Here is a 19353-nt window from a genome sequence, read left to right on the forward strand (position 1 = left end):
TTTTATCCAAAATTGTTCGATCAAAATTTTGAGATAGCTATATTCTTCAGAATGGTCGAAAGATTTATACCTGTGTCTTTAAGGATGACTTGACCCCCCACAGCCTCCAGGGGAAGGGTTGCAAACTATTAACTTCACCAATTACTTACATATGGTATTGGCTATTGGGAAGCATAAAGATATTTTCGGTGGGGGGAGAGAGATTTCCTGGTGAGGTTTCTTACATGGGAGGATCTTTTGTCTGAATAGTTTTTGTGGGGGAGTTAATTTTCTATAGAAGGGGGGCTGGATTTCCCAGGATTAATTAAAAATTACCAAAAATTAAATAAATAAAAAACAAGTTTTTTTCAAATGAAAGTAAGGAGCAACATTAAAAATTAAAACGAACAGAAATTATTATGTGTATGAGAGCGTTGCCCCCTCCTCATTACCTCCTTCTTTACGCTAAAGTTTTTTTGAATTTATAAAAAGCTTATAATTCTACTTAAACGGTCCTTCTGTATCAGGAGTCGTTCTTAAATAATTGGAACAAAATTTAGACTTTAGCGAAAAGAGTGAGGTAATGAGGCGGGGGCGACCTCCTCGCATGCATAATAATTACTGTTCGTTTTCAGTTTTAATGTTGCTCCTTACTTTCAGTGGAAAAAAACTTCTTTTTTTTATTCCTCTAAAAGACATATTTCCGACGTAACTACTTAAATTAGGTATAATTTTCTCAGAACACACTGACTTTAGATGACTAACAAATAAACGTTGAAAACGTTGAAATTGGGATAAATCCATTTATTTAGACACCGAAAACAGGTGCAAGAGTCTTAATATTTTGATCACATATACAGCGATCGTCGTCAGTATTTCTACTGATGACGATCACTGTATATGAGATCGAAATATTGCGCCTGTTTTCGCTGTCTAAATAATTGGATTTATCCTCATTTGAACGTTTATTTGTTCCTCAAAGAGACACGCTGTGTCTTGGAGTTTATCACATTTATGATTATGGACAGTAACAACTTGATAAAACGCACTTTTTTTAGATACACACACTCTGACTTGTCTATCTGACTCCTACTAAGTCTGAGATACGACGCGCCGATTCATACGGCCTATAGGTAAAGGCTTTCTGTACAGTCTGTCTTTTTTCTTTTTTTTCTTTTTTTTACGCACTGAGACTGATAAGACTATAATTTTTGTTGTTGCGGACTGGGACTTCGAACATTTTATAAGACATGTTTTCTTAAGGCTTATTTAAAGCTTCTTATTATGTGGTATTCTTGACCGCCTCATTCACTTTTTCTTCCCTTGTTCTTGGAGCAGGATTTGGCGTTATCTGCCTCATCTGGCATCTGAGACCTGTATTTTACGTAAGAAATCGTTTAACAATAAGCTCCCCCGACTCGTGGCAACTTGTTTTCATTTACCAGTGTAATTTGCAGGAACCTCACTCAATACAGGCACCCTAAAATTTCCACCCAGTTATTTACTTTCCCTTTTTCTTTTTTAATAGTTACTTAGTTTTTTTATTATTTAAGATATATTGATGTTGCCAGAGGCTAACTCAAAAAACTATTATACAGACAATATCGGTGATCGAAAATTCCGATTGCTTGTTTAAATTTGCATACAAGCCAAACTGTGATCTAATATCATGATTATTAAAACACACCCTTTCGTTAGACATACGACTATGTGCCCAAAGTACCTTCCCCACAGACTAATGGTCTGCCCCTCCCAAACTTTCAATTGCCTCCATCCCCCAGCTGAAATTTGATTTCTCCAAAAGTCTTGTCAAAATAAATATGAGCCTGCATAATTCAAGCATCCACAGAAACTGGTCAGTTTTCTCAAGTATATCTTTGCGCTTTTGTTACTATATGACTCATTCTTCAGTTTTACTGTTACTTTAACTTGATTTAGGAAAATTGGCTGCGACTTTTCCCCTCCCCAATATTTGACGAAAATACGCCAATGACAGAGACACACACAAATTCTGACATGCCTCTCTGTTCCTCACATAGTCTCACAGGGTATGATATACGGTACTCAGTCCTACCCTTTCTGTGATACAGAATCTCTGTAATGTCTCATCAAATAGTTAGTTACTTTTGTATTATAGACCGGTAAAACACATTCATGGCCAAATATGTCATTTTTAGGTCATTCAGCTTATCTAGATCTAGGTTTCAATGAATTTTCTAGGCTTTTTCATAAGATAAGCGAACAAAAGAAGACGATAGATTGAAGGTGCCCCGCAGCAGAGCTATTGAAACATGCTCTTAAATCTTGTCTAGTATATTCGTTTGAGATGTGTACCAGAATTTGATCTTAGGCTAAATTCTAATAAGCTTATAACCAAGCTTCATATAAAAAATACAACCCGAGGCTTCAAACTGGTCAAGTTTCTTTGTAATTAAAGTGTCAGCAGATGATACAAAGTGTTCCTATCCTAGGGGCAGGGAGGTTGGGAAATTTTTCAGCTCAACTTTCATAAGAATTTACACTACGACGTCGCATTTCCCTTCATTAGTGCTGGTGTTCGAACAGAACTTAAAATTTTGTAGTGTAGGAGAGTCTTGGACTGCAAAAATGCAGGCAAGAACTCACCTACGCCCGAGAGGCTCCGCAGTTCTCAATATTTCTCTAAATCCTCAAGCTTGGCTGACATAAGCATTTTAAGGATAGGATTACTATCTACCTTACAATACCATACAATGATAATATTTGCCATCGAGCACTTCCTATGTCTTATGCCTCAATTTTTTTCACATAATTTCTAGTGTAAAACCTCCAGGAAAAAAATATTTACAGCTTTGGCACCAATTATTCTTTAAAGAGGGCAAAACAGGAACTACACTAACCCGCAATGTCTGGGGACCGCCTAAATTCTGATTTATCTTACGGTCTATTCTGATTTTGAAGTAAGCTTTTCAAAACAGTCATCGAAGATAGAAATTTCCATGGAAAAATTTTTGGACACCTTATTCCACCCACTGAATAAATAATTTTTCCTGGGTATAGAAACAGTGAAACAGGGCAGGAAATTTCCAGTGAAGTTTGTAAAATTTTCAGCAGTTTTCCGAAAAGAACTCCTTTTTTCCTTGTATTGACATGGTGCCAAACAGAACAATCCTACCTCAGACAGTTATTTTTTCCAGAACTTTCAGGTCTGACTCCTGAAGAACCTAAAGTTGTCTCTCTGAGAACCGGAGATCCAAATTCCGCATCTTTTCTATAGAATCCTTGGCCCAATTAAAAAAAAGATGATATTGATTAAGACTTTTTTTTAGCACTGATTGGCATAATTATGGCACTATATAAAATAATGGCGCTAATTAAAAAAACGGCTAATTCCTAATTTTTGGTTTGTTTTCTAAATTTTTTTATTCAATGGTCGTTTGCATTTTAATCCACTAATATTATGGAAAGCGGAAAAAATGACACGAACCTTCTTAAATAAGACCCAAACAAACTTCCCCCAAAGTAAAACTTTTCCTGAAAAGTTCACCCCCCAGAAGCTTCCTTCCCAATGAAAATCCCCCACCCCTTATATTTATACCCATATATATATATATATATATATATATATATATATATATATATATATATATATATATATATATATATATATATATATATATATATATATATATATATATATATATATGTATATATATATATATATATATATATATATACATATATACATATATACAATTCTATAATTGTTTAGTTCATTCAGGTTTTTTGCAATGTGTTAATATTTGTGATTTGGTAAAATTTATAATATTTAGTTTACCTATTGTTGCTAAAAAGAGGGATACATTAACAGGATAAGCTTGTTTTGGTTTTACTGGGTTGTTTTACATTTGCTGTTTTTTTTTTTCTTTCATAGGCATGTATTTTGGGGGTGATACCTGACACGGGGATGCCATGGATATTCTGTGGTAGCCACAACACTGTGCTGGGTAGAGAATTTAAAGTGGCGAAACCCTATATAGGCCAGTGTATTCTCCTGATGAGCCCTTGTGTTGGGTGTTGCCTCTGAATTATTTGTCTATATTATTTTTTCTATTGTTTGGTAAATGACGACTTATACTTATTGACGACATGACTGCCTGTCCATGGATTATTCTTTATGGTTGATTGTGTATGGCTATGCTGTTTGACCTATGTGATTGTATGGATGAGTAGGGTTAAGGCCTCATTCCATTCAAGTGCTGGTCTATATTAATCACTAATTTAGGAAAACAGTCTTCCTTTTCTCCTTCGTCTCTCTCTTTTTTTTTCTTTTTTTTTTCTTTTTTTTTGTGTTTGTGCTGTTGCATTGGTGATTTCTCTTTTCATGATTTATATATATATATATATATATATATATATATATATATATATATATATATATATATATATATATATATATGTATATATATATATATATATATATATATATATATATATATATATATATATATATATATATATATATATATATATATATATATATGTATATATATATATATATGTATATATATATATATATATATATATATATATATATATATATATATATATATATATATATATATATATATATATATATATATATATATATATATATATATATATATATATATATATATATATATAAATATATATATGCATGTGTGTGCGTATACATAGATTTGTTGTATTTTTTCTTTCAGAAAGGTGAAGAGCTCAACGCAGATCATAGTTGTTCAGTTAGCAAGAAGGTCACTTCGCTTCCAACACCTGTTAAAACACTGAAAGGAAAGATTCTGGCGAATAGTTCAGATTTAATGGAAATTCGAAGTGGATACCCCCTTTGCACAATAGGAATCGTAAGTCATATTCCAGAGAATAAGCTGAATACTCTAGTGTCATATAAGAGGAACAAAAAATATAAAGGTATTTCGTATTCAGGGCTCAGTTGGTTTCCATTGTCACAAGATAGTGTCCCCCGTTTTGCCCCACAGGTGGAAGAACGAGCTTAAACTCCTTAGGGAAAATGAGAACGGGGGAGAAGAAGGTGCTTTCTTTTTTTTGGAGTTCTTATAACACTTTATTAGTTGTCAATGCCAAGCACTATCATACAGAACCCGTCTCTTGAAGGAGGGGTTCTATTTAATTTTTTAGTCTTTTCTTTATCATGGATACTAAAAGGAGATAGCCCAGAACACACGTAGCTTTTTTGGCGTCGATTTACCAAATTGGCAACAATTTTAGCTTGAAAACGTTTCTAGTTTTCGGCTGCCGATTTCCAAAAAAGGTGCCGAATTTAATCATGATCATAAAAAAAGTCCTCAGTCGATTTTTTCTCTTCAGCAAGAAAAGCAAAAGAACTAAACAATAATAATCAAATATTTAATAGTAAAAGAAATTGATAATTTAATAATAAGATAATTTAAAGTTTAATATTTTTTTAATGACATACAAATTTATACAGAATGCAAGTTTTAATGATAAAAGAACTTAATAATAATAATAGTAAAAGAACTAAATAATAAGTTGAGGTTAATCATGCAACTAATAGTAACCTGAAGTTGACTAATGGTGTCCATGATGTTGAGTTTTGAAAATCTTGCACAAATAGCATACTTTTTGTACCGCTATTCTTTTCCCGCTGAGCTGCTGACATCGGTTCACGTAAAAGCTACTTGTGTCGGGCCCTTATCAGTTGACTTCCAAATTTCTGGGACTTGAGAATTAAGACCATTGATCTTGAAGCATGAGCCATGGGTCAAAAAATACCAGACCCCCCATTTCCTTTTAGTCTAAAAGATGTAATGAAACCCAAGGGTTTCATTCTTAGGTAATTTAGTTCTATAGATTCTACCTAATTGTGAAGGATGAAATTTTTCGTAATCGGTAAACTTGAAGAAAAAACTTAAATTATTAAACGAAAAATCAAAGGTAAGTAAAGGTCCCAACAAATAGAGTAAAAAACGAAAACTCAGTTAAACAACTATAAAAAAATAATCTTGGTCCTCTCAAAAAAAAAAAAAAAAAAAAAAAAAAAAAAAAAAAAAAAAAAAAAAAAAAAAAAAAAAAAAAAAAAAAAAAAAAAAAATGGAGGGCTACTGCTAAGAAAATGTGAAACATATTTTCAAACATAGATTTTATTTTTTTTTTGAAGATTTTTTATTGAATAGAAATTGCTTACAGTCATTCCAATCATCTAGTGATTTTAAGATTCTGCAACAAACCACAAGCGAAAAATAGGACCCTAATGACAGGGGCACCAATTAAGAAGCAGAGGTGCAATTACCTCCTTGCAATTACCCCCGCCCCCCCCCCCTTTTTTTGGGTTTTTGAGTCATTATAATTGAAAAAAAAAAATCCCTCTCTCTAGATTTCGAAAGATGCCTTTTTTGTATCTTCATTTTAAAAACCGAAGAAAATTCTTTGCACCTCCTCCATACATTTTCGTACGTTAGCACCTCCACCTGATTAGTCCATCTTTGGTGACCAAGACTTCGGACCAGGATTTTGTTTTATCGAAACATATCTTTTTATACCTGATTTTCATCTGCATTTTCTTTTTTATTTACGTCAAAATAATACTTTTATCGATTTTAATATATAACAATAATAATAAAAATAGCAATAATAATTAATTTTTACGTAGTAAGGAGCGACCCGGCTTAATAGTAACCAAAACTCTAAAAAATGGAATTTAATACCAATAGCTACATAAAAAAAATCGCATTTTAATGCTGATTTCAAATATATAACTTTCATCAAGATTAGTCTGACCTATCAAAAGTTACGAGCCTGAGAAAATTGGCTTCATTTTAGAAAATAGGGGGAAACACCCCCATAAAAGTCATACAATCTTAACGAAAATCACACCATCAGATTCACCGTATCAGAGAACCTTATTGTAGAAGTTTCAAGCTCCTATCTACAAAAATGTGGAATTTCGCATTTTTTGCCAGAAGACAAATCACGGATGTGTGTTGGTTTGTTTTTTTGTTTTTTTTCCCCAGGGGTGATCGCATTGACCCAGTCGTCCTAAAATGTTGCGGGAGGGCTCATTCTAACGGAAATTAAAAGATCTAGTGCCCTTTTTAAGTGACCAAAAAAATTGGAGGGCACCTAGGCCCCCTTCCACGCTCTTTTTTCCCCAAAAGTCACCGGATCAAAAATCTGAGATAGCCATTTTACTCAACGTAGTCAAAAAACCTAATAACTATGTCTTTGGGGACGACTTACTACCCTGCAGTCTCCCTGGGAGGGGTTGCAAGTTACAAACTTTGACCTGTGTTTACATATAGTAATGGTTACTGGGAAGTGTACGGACGTTTTCAGGGGAATTTTTTTGGTTTGGGAGGGAGAGTTGAGGTGGGGGGGGGGGGTACGCAGGAGGATCTTTCCATGGAAAAACTTCTCATTGGGGAAAAGACTTTCAATGAAGGGGGCGCAGGATTTTTTGCATTATTTAGAAAAACAAGGAAAAAATAAATATGAGAAGTTTTTTTCTACTGAAAGTGAGGAGCAGCATTAAAACTTAAAACGAGGAGAAATTATTGCGCATATGAGGGGTTTACCTCCTCGTAATACCTCGCTCTTTACGCGAAAGTATTTTTAGTAATTTCAACTATTTATTCTACGGCCTTTGTGATTCAAGGGTCATTCTTAAGGAATTGGGACAGAATTTAAGCTTTAGTGTAAAGAGCAAGGTATCGACGAGGGGTGAACTCCCTCATATACGCAATAAAAATATACGAATATAGAAGTTCGTTACGTAAGTTAATTCGTAAATTACGTATATTTTTTACTAATGAAAATGTTCGTAAAACAATTAAAAGTTCTAGTTGCCTTTTTAAGTAATCAAAAAATTAGAGGGCAGCTAGGCTTCCTCCCTCTCTCCTTTTTTCTCAAAATCTTGCGATTAAAACTATGAGAAAGCCATTTAGCCAAAAAGAAAATTAATATGCAAATTTCGTTTTAATTATTTATGCGCGGAGAGCCAAGATCAAAACATGCATGAATTAAAAAACGTCCAGAAATTAAATGAAAAAAACACGTTTTTTTAAATGAAAGTAAGGAGCGACATTAAAACTTAAAACGAACAGAAATTACTCCGTATATGAAAGGGGCTTTTCTTCCTCAACACCCCGCTCTTTACGCTAAAGTTTTTTCCTTTTTAAAAAAGTAGAGTTAAGAGAAACAGTCAAACTTTAGCGTACAGAGGGAGGCGGTGAGGAAGAAAAGCCCCTTTCATATACGGAGTAATTTCTGTTCGTTTTAAGTTTTAATGTCGCTCCTTACTTTCATTAAAAAAAACTTGTTTTTTTTATTTAATATTTAACAAAAAAAGAAAACATAACCTTACATCATTTCTAGGACACGGGAACTACCAGTTTACCCAATCGTATATAAAAGATATGTTCATATGAAAGGTTCAGTTGATGGATTTCTTATTTGTATTTCTTCGCGTTGGAGGCACTGATCAAAGCCTGATTCAGGAATTAGATCTCTTTGTCTATTTTATCAGCAGTCCATTTATTATTGTGAAAATTTTAGATTTTGGTCGTTCATTTTAAATCATTACATTTGATTGAAATGTCAATTTTTAGGTATGTAACCAGTAAAATGATATTTAAGACAGATTTTGGAATTTAGTCGTTTACTGGCGATTACTCTGAAAAAGAAATTTGCTAAATTAACTATAAAATAATCACAATATTCAAGAATACTTTTGCTGCGTACAATTTAAATTCATGAACAGATGAAGGAAACAAAAGAGAGAGAAATTAAGAGAGAGAGAGAAAGAGGATAAGTTATTAATTACCGAAAGCCTTGATATAATAATCAACTCTCCGGAATCAATTTTTTTTACGCTATTTTTCTTCTTAGATAACGCTCGATAGTACAGTTGGTCCAATCAAAACTGACATGTGGCTTTTGAAAAACGGTTCTCTCGTTTTTGCAAGATTTGACACTTCTAAACTTTACAACACTTACTGCATCGATTTTTTGAAAACTGACGGTAAGCCATCTAAGGTAAGAAGAATTTAATTTTTCATTTTGTTAGTCATTTTATGGGTAGGTCACCTTTATGGGTCTCTTATGGGTAAATATTTCAAGGCAAACATTTTTTATTGCTTTAGCACCTTCCCAATGCAAACATAGTAAAAAATTGCTCTTGCTAAGGAGCTGGATGGATAAAGCATATTTCAAGCTCAGAAACGGCGATACTTACTCATTTTGGCCAAATTTTTGTCATTTACTTAGACTTACTTAGGTCTCTTCACGTCCAGAAATACATAAAGCAACAACAGTAGACCTTATGTTCTGTCGATCGTGAGCCAGGGGCCAGATATTGTACAAGGTAGCATATGAGACTTGTCTCTTTCTCCAAGGACCAAACTAGTGTGTGCGCTGTCTTCCCCTCCTTCGAACACCGGATGGGGTCCAATACCATAAATGGTGCGGGAGGCGTACTTCATTCATGCAGACTATGTGCTCTCCCTATCTACATCTCCTAAGTCTGATTTAATAATAATAATTATAATTTATTTATCACCCACTTCACAAAACAGAGGTTAAGTGGAGTAAAATACAAAAGAAAAACAGCAAAAGTAATACAAAAGAAACAAATTTAATCACATACAAAAAAAAGACGGATAAGACGATGAAAACATCCTAGCCTATAAAGCGCTTCAATAACTAGCTTCGCAGATAATTTTTCGAAAGCACCAGTAATATCTGTCGCACAATACTTTTTAACCAGTTTTGTATTCTGGTAAGACCGAGGCAGATATAAAGGAAATTTGCAGTACCTGTAATAATTTATGCGAATACGTTTTAGATCACCAGTCAACAGAAGTGGCGTAATACTAGAACAGAAGAGCACAGAATGATCACAAAAATTTGAGTAAAGCCGATTTAGCGCTCTTCTCATATAGTGTCCACGATTTGCTACAATCTTAGAGTAACCGAGCCTCAGCTTATCGCTAATATCTTTGACAGCACGAGACCGGAGAGCATTCATAGAATCGCACGAGACCGGAAGCCAACGAAACGATTTAACACGAGAAACACTAAAATCACCGCAGTATAGTGATTTTGAACAATTATTACCGTTGAAAGCAAGAAACTCGCACTTGTCAATATTTAGGTACAGGCCGATATCCCGGAAAGCAGAAGTAACTGACTTCACTGAACGGGCAAGACCAGACTCAGCTTGACTAATCAGAAGAAGGTCATCCGCATAAGTCAGATATGAGATATCAGATGGTCCTAGTAGGCACGTAGTCGATATTTTTGATAATACATTTTCAATACAAGCATTAAAAATATACGGCGAAAGAACTCCCCCTTGTCTTACACCGCAATGAACAGGGATATGACCAAAATAAGAATTATCTAATGACTTAAGGCGAAGGTAAGAATGGGAGTACCAAAAACAAAGCACGTGAATTACCGACGGATTTACTCCTCTCTGGCATAATACTGTCCATGCTTGAGTATGACAGACACTGTCAAATGCTTTAGACAAGTCTAGGGTTGCGAAATTAAGTACGCGACGAGTGCGATGGGCATCTTTTAATAAAGAAGTCAAAGCGCGGTGAGCATGCTGACAGCCTAGCCCAGATCTAAAACCAAATTGATTATCATCATTTAGAGCAAGCTTAGTGATATAAGGTAGTAGGAGGTGTTCGAAAAGCTTGCTAAGAGTACAAGCTACTGTTATGGGCCTATAAGAACTACAAGAAACCGGATCTTTTCCTTTTTTTAGAAGTGACATAACGCTACCGCATAAGAACGAGTCGGGCATACACGATCTACTCAAACACATTTGAAAAAACAGTTGGAGATGAGATACCAGTTCAAAAGAATTCGGAACAAGATTCAAAACACTAATCCCATCAATATCCAAAGATTTTGATTTTAAACCCTTAATACCTTTAACAATAGCCCACTTTTCAACTGGAATCACATGTCTCTGACATAAACGTGACGGCAAATTTTTTTCGAGCAAACATGAGAAACGCTTATGCACTGCATAATTAACTTTCGATTTTTGAATAATGTTTGATCCAAGATAGACGAGATGTAATATCACTAGATCTTGCATCCAGAAACTTGGCAGAATTTATTACTTTTCGCCACTCACTATTACTTTTCGGAAAAGTTTCACCGGAGTAACGAACGGCACGAAGATGACGTTTATATTCGAGTTTCGTCTTTTGTTTTAGATTAAACAAAAAAAAAGTTTTTAAATGAAAGTAGGGAACGACATTAAAACATAAAACGAACAGAAATTACTCCGTATATGAAAGGGGTTTTTCCTCCTCAACGCCCCGCTCTTTACGCTAAAGTTTGACTCTTTCTCTTAGCTCTACATTTTAAAACATGTAAAAACAGGTTCTTTTTTTAGAGTTTCGGTTACTATTGAGCCGCGTTGCTCCTTACTACAGTTCGTTACCACGAACTGTTTGATCAAACACAGTACCCTGAGAAGGTCGACCAGAGGCAAACCAGATTCTTAACCAGAATTCGGCCTTATTCTTGACTTTTTTCAGCAAAGGATCACACTTCCAAATTGGTTTTTGGGTATTCCGCCTGACATGAATCAGCGGGATGGCCACCTCTTCAGCTTGCTTCATACATAAGATAATGTCACGATAATAGCGATACAAATCAGCACGAGCATTGTCAATAATAGGGTAGGCATTTGTGCAAAGAAGATGGAAAGGGACACGTACGGTGGACAGTAGAATTCCAAGTGTAGCAAGGTAAAGAGGCATGTTCGCACTAGACCAATCACGTTTTTCAAACCACTTATGCGACATTGAGGGTTGGTTCGAATATATGTCAGAAGTAACCATAATATCAAAATACAGAGGTAAATGATCATAATCTCTCTCATCTTCATCAACAGGTACTGCTGAAGTTTGTAATGAACGATAGCAGATACAGTGGTATCTTTTCAATACTTGTCCTTATCCGGGTATTTGCCACTCTATCGGTCCAGTGGATTTACGTCAACAATTGTTTTTGAAGCTAAGCAATCATTTTAAACGCTTTTAAGCTGCTAGTTTTACGTGTGACAAAAAAAAATATATGTGGTGTTCAATAATAAAGTAAATACCTTCTGAGACCATACTGGCTATGCATGTCATATGAAACCAACAAATGAAATAATAAATGAAAAGAAAAAAATCAAATAGGTGAAAACGAAGATTTTGGCAGCCAGTAGCAAAACATGAAGACAAAAATCAAGCAAATATTTTGACAAGGACCTCCGCCAAATCGTCTTCAGAGCTAAAAAAAAAAAAAAACGAAAGAGGAAAGAATAAAAAAACGACAACGAAACCTAACCTTCTGAAGTGGAATTTGCTCGAGGATAAAAGACACTCAAGACACTCTTTCTTTTTTTTGAGCACTGAGGACGACTTGGGGGAGGTGCTTATCGAAATATTTGCTTGATTTTCGTCTTCATATTTTGCTACTGGCTGACAAAATTCTCGTTTTTTTCTCCTGTTTGATTTTTCTCTTTTCATTTATTATTTCCTTTCTTGGTTTCATAAATCAACATTAAAGTAGGTGAATGTATAAGCCAGGAAGGTGTGGGTCACTCCTCTCGACCCCTGTCCTTTGTGTAAAAGTCCTTTCCTGGAAGAACTAGTAAGTGCAAATCATTCTTTGTCACTCAGTATTGTTTTGTGAAAAAAAAAGTGAAAAACAGTCCATAGGCATATTACAATCAATTTCTTTTGTTATGAAACAGTTCGTGGCAACGAACTGTAGTGAGGAGCGACCCGGCTCAATAGTAACCGAAACTCTAAAAAATAGAATTTTGATTCCAATAGTAACATCAAAAGAATCGAAATTTAATGCTGATTTTAAACATATAAGTTTCATCAACATTAGTATTACCCATCAAAAGTTACGAGCCTGAGAAAATTTGCTTCATTTTAGAAAATAGGTGGAAAGACCCCCTAAAAATCATAAAATCTTAACGAAAGTCACGCCATCAGATTCAGCGTATCAGAAAACCTTATTGTAGAAGTTTCAAGCTCCTATCTACAAAAATGTGGAATTTCGCCTTTTTTGCCAGAAGCCAGATCACGGATGCGTGTTTATTTGTTGTTGTTTTTTCCAGGGGTGATCGTATCGACTCAGTGGTCCTAGAATGTCGCAAGAGGGCTCATTCTAACAGAAATTAAAAGTTCTAATGCCGTTTTTAAGTTACCAAAAAATTGGAGGGCACCTAGGCTCCCTCTCACCCTCATTCTTTTGGGGACCACTTACTCCCCCGCAGTCCCCGTGGGAGGGGCTGCAAGTTACAAACTTTGACCTGTGTTTACATATAGTAATGGTCTCTGGGAAGTGTACAGACATTTTCAGGGGGATTTTTTTGGTTTAAGGGGGAGGAGAGTTGAGGGGGGGGGGTTACATGGGAGGATATTTCCATGGAGGAACTTCTCGTGGGGGAAGAGAATTCCAATGAAGGGGGCGCAGGATTTTCTAGCATTATTTGAAAAAAAAACAATAAAAAAACAAATATGAAAAGTTTTTTTCTACTGAAAGTAAGGAGCACCATTAATACTTAATACGAACAAAAATTATTACGCATATGAGGGATTTACCTCCTGGTAATACCTCACTCTTAACGGTAAAGTATGTTTTAGTAATTTTAACTATTTATTTTACGGCCTTTGTGATTCAGAGGTCATTTTTAAGGAATTGGGACAAATTTAAGCTTTAGTGTAAAGAGCAAGGTATCGACGAGGGATGAGCCCCCTCATATACGCAATAAAACATGCGAATATAGAAGTTTGTTGCGTAAGTTAATTCGTAAGTTACGTATATTTTTTACTGATGAACACGTTCGTAAAAAATTAAAAGTTCTAGTTGCCTTTTTAAGTAATCAAAAATTGGGAGGGCAACTAGGCCTCCTCCCTCGCTCCTTTTTTCTCAAAACCTTCCAATTAAAACTATGAGAAAGCCATTTAGCCAAAAGAAAATTATTATGCAAATTTCGTTTTAATTATTTATGTGCGGAGAGCCAAGATGAAAACATGCATTAATTCAGAAATTAAATAAAAAACAAGTTTTTTTAAATGAAAGTAAGGAGCAACATTAAAACTTAAAACGAATAGAAATTACTCCGTATATGAAAGGGACTTTTCCTCCTCAACGCCCCGCTCTTTACGCTAAAGTTTTTTACTGTTTAAAAAAGTAGAGTTAAGTGAAAGAGTCAAACTTTAGCGCAAAGAGCGGGGCGTTGAGGAGGAAAAGCCCCTTTCATATACGGAGTAATTTCTGTTTGTTCTAAGTTTTAATGTTGCTCCTTACTTTCATTTAAAAAAACTTTTTTTTATTTAATATGTTTAATAAGGGCACTATAAAATATAAATATCGCTTAGAATGAGCTCAGATCTGTTAGGTTTCCTGGCTTAAGTTTCATCAGGATGACATTCCTCTTTGGGATTATCCCATTTTATAAAGCAACACAAATACTCTTACGGTAATAAGCTTTGTTTGGGTACCTTTAGAATTGAAGAATTTTGCATATTTGGAACCAGCATAAAGAGCAGATTCCGTTGATGCATATATGTGTCATCAAATTTCAGATTTTTAGCGTTTCTCATGAACAGGATTCCACCTTTACTTACCGGATTGGCTGGTCGTATAGATATGTCACCTAGAACGAAAGGGCTGGGGGCCCTCATGGGGCTCATGCTGAAGTCTAAAATATCAATTTTTCAATGATTTTTCAAACGGTTTCTACATTTTCCCGTTTTTGGCGGCATTTTTGGTAACCCAAAAATAAATCAAAAACAAATACCTATTGCACGAGCAAAGGTAAATAGGTTTGAATTAAAATGAAACTTGAATCGTAGTGAAGTCCTCTAGTGCCCAACTATACATGTTTTATTGTGAATGGCACATCCTATGTACCAGACTCATGCCAAGGGATAAAATTTAGATAAAAATTTATAACTTTGATTTATAGGTAATTGCCCTGGTCTGTGCCATGGAAGATATGTTCAAATCTGCCCCAAGAGGTCACCATGAAACACTCGCTGTTGTGCTTGTAATATCTTCCTTATTTTATGGCATCACTATCATCGTTCATCTTCTTCTCCCTGAGCTGAGAAACCTCCATGGATACACAGTCATGTTCCAGTCTTTATGTTTAATGGTCCAATTCATCATAATGTCCCAACTTAAGCTTGATGAAAACAGTACGGGTTCTTGTACTAAATCAGGTAAATGTCTTTTGAAACAATAACTGTATCTTCAGTTTCTAGCACACAATTTCAACCTGTAAATAACATATTTGAGCAACAGTATTTAGAATACGCCAAAACACGTAAGATTTCCTGAGTGAAGGGGGTGAAACCATTGAAATAAAGATAGCCCACGCAAGATAAAATTTCAAATATTAATCCTAAGATTTTAACCCATAAAAATTAACTCTTTCTTGTTTGGAAAAAATACCAACAAGAGCAGCTCGTAGAGGAAATTAGTGTTCAAATTCATTTATCAGAATGACTTCAATTAGAAACTAAATCCCAAAAATTTCCTGGGGGATTATTGGCCTGGCTTGCATCTTAGAGGTGGACTACCCCTTTTCTAGCAAAAAAAAATTGGTCTGGTAACTGTCTTTTAGATAAAGATTGTCTTCTCAATTTTTCTAAGACTATTTTTCCTTAGAAATGGAATATCCGAATAATAGTGCTTAGAACCCACTAGCACATTCGGAAATCGTTGAACGACGTGGGGATGAAGTTATTTAGATAATTATAAGAAAAATACCCCAGATCCCGGTAAAGTCGAAAAAAGAGGCCGTGAAATGAACTTTCTTCAGATTTTGAAAATATGTTGGTTTCAAGCTTGAAGTTCATTTATTGTTAAAAAATCAATCAGAAACTGCTTAAAAAAAATATAACAGACTTAAGTGGCCCAGTATGCATCGTAAGAGTGGGCTATCCCTTCTATGATAAATTATTATTAATTAAATAATTTTCTTTCAAAAAATCAGTGTCAAATGTCTGACCTGCAGGCCATGAATTGGCTCAGAGGATTTAGATTTGGCCATCCAGTAGAAGGAATGAGACTAAAGGTAAATATAGATAAGGAATAAGGTGTTTATTACTTAGAATATAAAATATAGTAGAGGTAAATATACATAAATAGTAGTAGTAGAGACAATAGAAAAATAGATGATGAAGCGTAAAAACGTTAAATTTGGCAGCGTCAAATATGACAAAAACGACATCACCAAATCGGGTCAAATTTACCTTTTATGTATAAAAAACAGGCTAAAAAAAAAAAAAAAAAAAAAAAAAAAAAAAAAAAAAAAAAAAAAAAAAAAAAAAAAAAAAAAAATCAAACTTAGCAGCGCAAATATACTTAGCTTATGCAACTAAGTATTTTTTTATCAACTTACATTAAAATAGCTCTGTATTCGGGTTTGGAACGATCTGCTGACTCATTCTAACAATAACAATTCCATTGAGATTTTCAAACACTTACAGCTTCTCTTTTTCCTCACAGGTGACACATAATTTTTAATTTTAAGATTTAGCAGTGTTTTTTCCTATATAACAAAACACACTAAAATGTGTTCTGAAAATTAAAAAAGTTAAAAGAAAGTTTTTGGGTCATATTCACGGACATTTCTAATTTTATTAAAAAAAGTGTTTAGGAAAGGACTAAGGAAATAGTACTTAATTAATATATTTGGTTAATTTTAGCGCCTTCTATCCAAAGCCCTACCATTGAGAATATAATGACGTAAAATTCATCTAACAAATCTCATTTTAGTCTTTTTTTAGGTGTCGTAATTGCTGTGATAGGATATTACTTATTTGAAGCAGCATTCGTATGGCTGGCAATAATGGGCTTTGATGTATACATAGCTTTAAGGTAAATAACATTTTAGCTACTCTCAATAAGTTACGAGACCAAACTTTCTTATTATAATTTTTGTTTAACTTACTAATATAAACATGATATATTTAAGCATTAAAACCAAAGACTGGTGTAATCTCACTGAAGACCCTTTACTTTAAATCCTCCTGTACCGCAACAGCAATTTAAGAAATCCTCCAGTCTTCCCGCATGTACACCGTTGTTCAAAGAGCTTTCCATTGGTTTTGGATCGTTGTGTGAATGTTGCACAAGGTGCAACGAAAGGTGTTCCTTGGTAGACCTCCACCGCAGATTCTTTGAGGTTGCCCTTCCAAGATCTGTCTCATGATCATATCGCCTTTCATACCAATCACGTGCCCTAGGAGTCACCGCAAAAGCCCTGAATGTAAGATTGGTGTAATTTTCTTTTCTTTAATCAAACGTACTTTAATAAGAGTTTTACATCTATTTTGATTTCCAGATATCTCTCTTGTTAAAATTTTTTGCTTATTAATCACAGCTATGCCTACCTTTGGATGTTCTATACATATTAGTTTGGCTATTTTTCCTTGGTAGTATACAGTCATACTACGGCAATCCCTCATTCAAGAGCACTCCTTTGGTGTACCAGTAAAAAGGATCTGGGTTCACAAAAGCGGTCAACAGGCATGGTGGTCATTTCTAAAATGTCGCCCCCAAACAATATCGCTATTCTGGACCGATGTACTTGCGAAATGTCTGTGCACATGAGCCAGAAATTAGAAACGGTGTCAGAAATCCCAAAAGAACCATTGAAAGGGGAAAGGGTACCTTATGCCTTTAGTCAAAGTATCAATAACAACCGCTGACATCCAATAAATACGCTGAAATCCAATATTATGCTATTAATCTATTAAATTAAGAATTTTTTTTTATGTGCTATATTACTGAAATTTTGAGATAGTCATTTTTTCATAAGCAATCAAAAGATCACACATCCAAGATCCTTTTGGGTTGACTCAACCTCCCAGAGTCTGGGAACCAAGGTTGTAAGTTATGCCCTGGGGTATATAAGCTTTTTATGGAAGGTGAGGTTATTCGAACTTTATTACATGTTCATTTAATTAGAAATGCATAGTTCTATTTCCCATGTAAGATTCAAAATTTATGTACGGCAACTAGCCCCCCTCCCTTCACAACCTATTTTCCCAAACATGTCCAATAAAAATTGTGAGATAGCCATCTTTTTCACAAAAGTTCAAGGAACAAATAACAATGGCTTCAAGTGGACACAACCCTTCAGAGCCCTGGTGCATGGGTTGTAAGTTATGCCCCTGGCATATAAGATTCTCATGGAACAGATGGTCGTATAAACTCTGGATCGGACGGGGCGCATTCAATTGGCAGTCAGAAGATATAGTGGTCTTTTTAAGCCTCAAAAGTGAAAGGAAGACTACCAGCCTCCCCCCACAATCCAACACATACAATCAAAATTTTAAGAGAACTATTTCCTTCAGAATTATTGAAAGGTCCAGTAATTGTATCTTTGGGGATGTCAACCTCCCCACATTGTCAACTTATATTATGTCAACTTGTATTATTAACTTAGACCTTCAAGGGTAAGTTGTAGGGGATGTTGAAGTAGCCAGAAGGCACTATATGCATACTTTCAATGCTACCACTCCAGTTAATGCAGGTAATACCGCTAAAGTTATTAAAATGAAACTCTTAGAGAACACTTTGGAGTTTCAGTTAAGGGACAAAACTGTATGCATTCAGGTTTTCAAAAGGGCATATAAGTAATATCATAAGCAGCACCGCTCTATAATAGATAGAAATATCATTGAAACTTTGAAAGAAGCTAACTCAACTCAAAACTGGAAATTCTGGTGCTTTTTTTACGAGTTCCAAGAGATTGGAGGGCAAGCAGCCCTTTTCTCAAGCCCATTCATTTTCCAAACGCATCCAGTCAAAACTTTTAGACAGCCATTTTGTTCAGCATAGTAGAGCAGTCAAGCAACTATGTCTTTTGGGATATTAGGCATGCCAACCCCTCACAGCTTTGCAATTGGACCATTATGCTTTAAAACAAAATGTTGCTTTAAAATAATTCAAAAGACACTGTGTTTATGGTTGCCAATAAGATACCTCAGTAATATATCGAGAATAACTGGGGGTTTTAGGTCGAAATTTTTAGGGATACTACTATTATTACCTCTGCTCTTACAATTTAAATAAATAAAAAGAGTGTAAGTGTATCCAGGTTGTCAAACAGCATAGATAGAATCTTTTAGGAATGATATTAAGTTCTATATTTTCAGGTCAACTTCAGAAGCTATAAAATTAAATTAAAAAGTACTGTTTATGTCAGGATTAAAAATTGTTGAAAAAGATTCTCCAATATAAAAATAGCAGCCCATACTATGGATTCTTGTAAAAAAAAAAAATATGAAAAGATGTAAAATATTATTTTTTTTCACA

The 19353-nt window shown here is 34.6% G+C and overlaps 1 protein-coding gene across 2 annotated transcripts in view; it reads left to right on the forward strand.

Annotated features, from left to right (window-relative positions):
• The window catches only part of LOC136042200 (G-protein coupled receptor Mth2-like), a 50174-nt gene that overhangs the window by 1429 nt on the left and 29392 nt on the right, over positions 1-19353 (forward strand). For both annotated transcript variants that reach the window (XM_065727131.1, XM_065727132.1), the window contains exons 2-5: positions 4701-4856; positions 8878-9024; positions 14990-15245; positions 16818-16908. In XM_065727131.1, the coding sequence (XP_065583203.1) occupies positions 4701-4856; positions 8878-9024; positions 14990-15245; positions 16818-16908 (650 nt within the window). The remainder of the gene's footprint in view (positions 1-4700; positions 4857-8877; positions 9025-14989; positions 15246-16817; positions 16909-19353) is intronic.

The sequence above is a fragment of the Artemia franciscana genome, unplaced genomic scaffold, assembly GCF_032884065.1.
Source record: "Artemia franciscana unplaced genomic scaffold, ASM3288406v1 PGA_scaffold_75, whole genome shotgun sequence".
In the NCBI taxonomy this organism is placed as follows: domain Eukaryota; kingdom Metazoa; phylum Arthropoda; class Branchiopoda; order Anostraca; family Artemiidae; genus Artemia; species Artemia franciscana.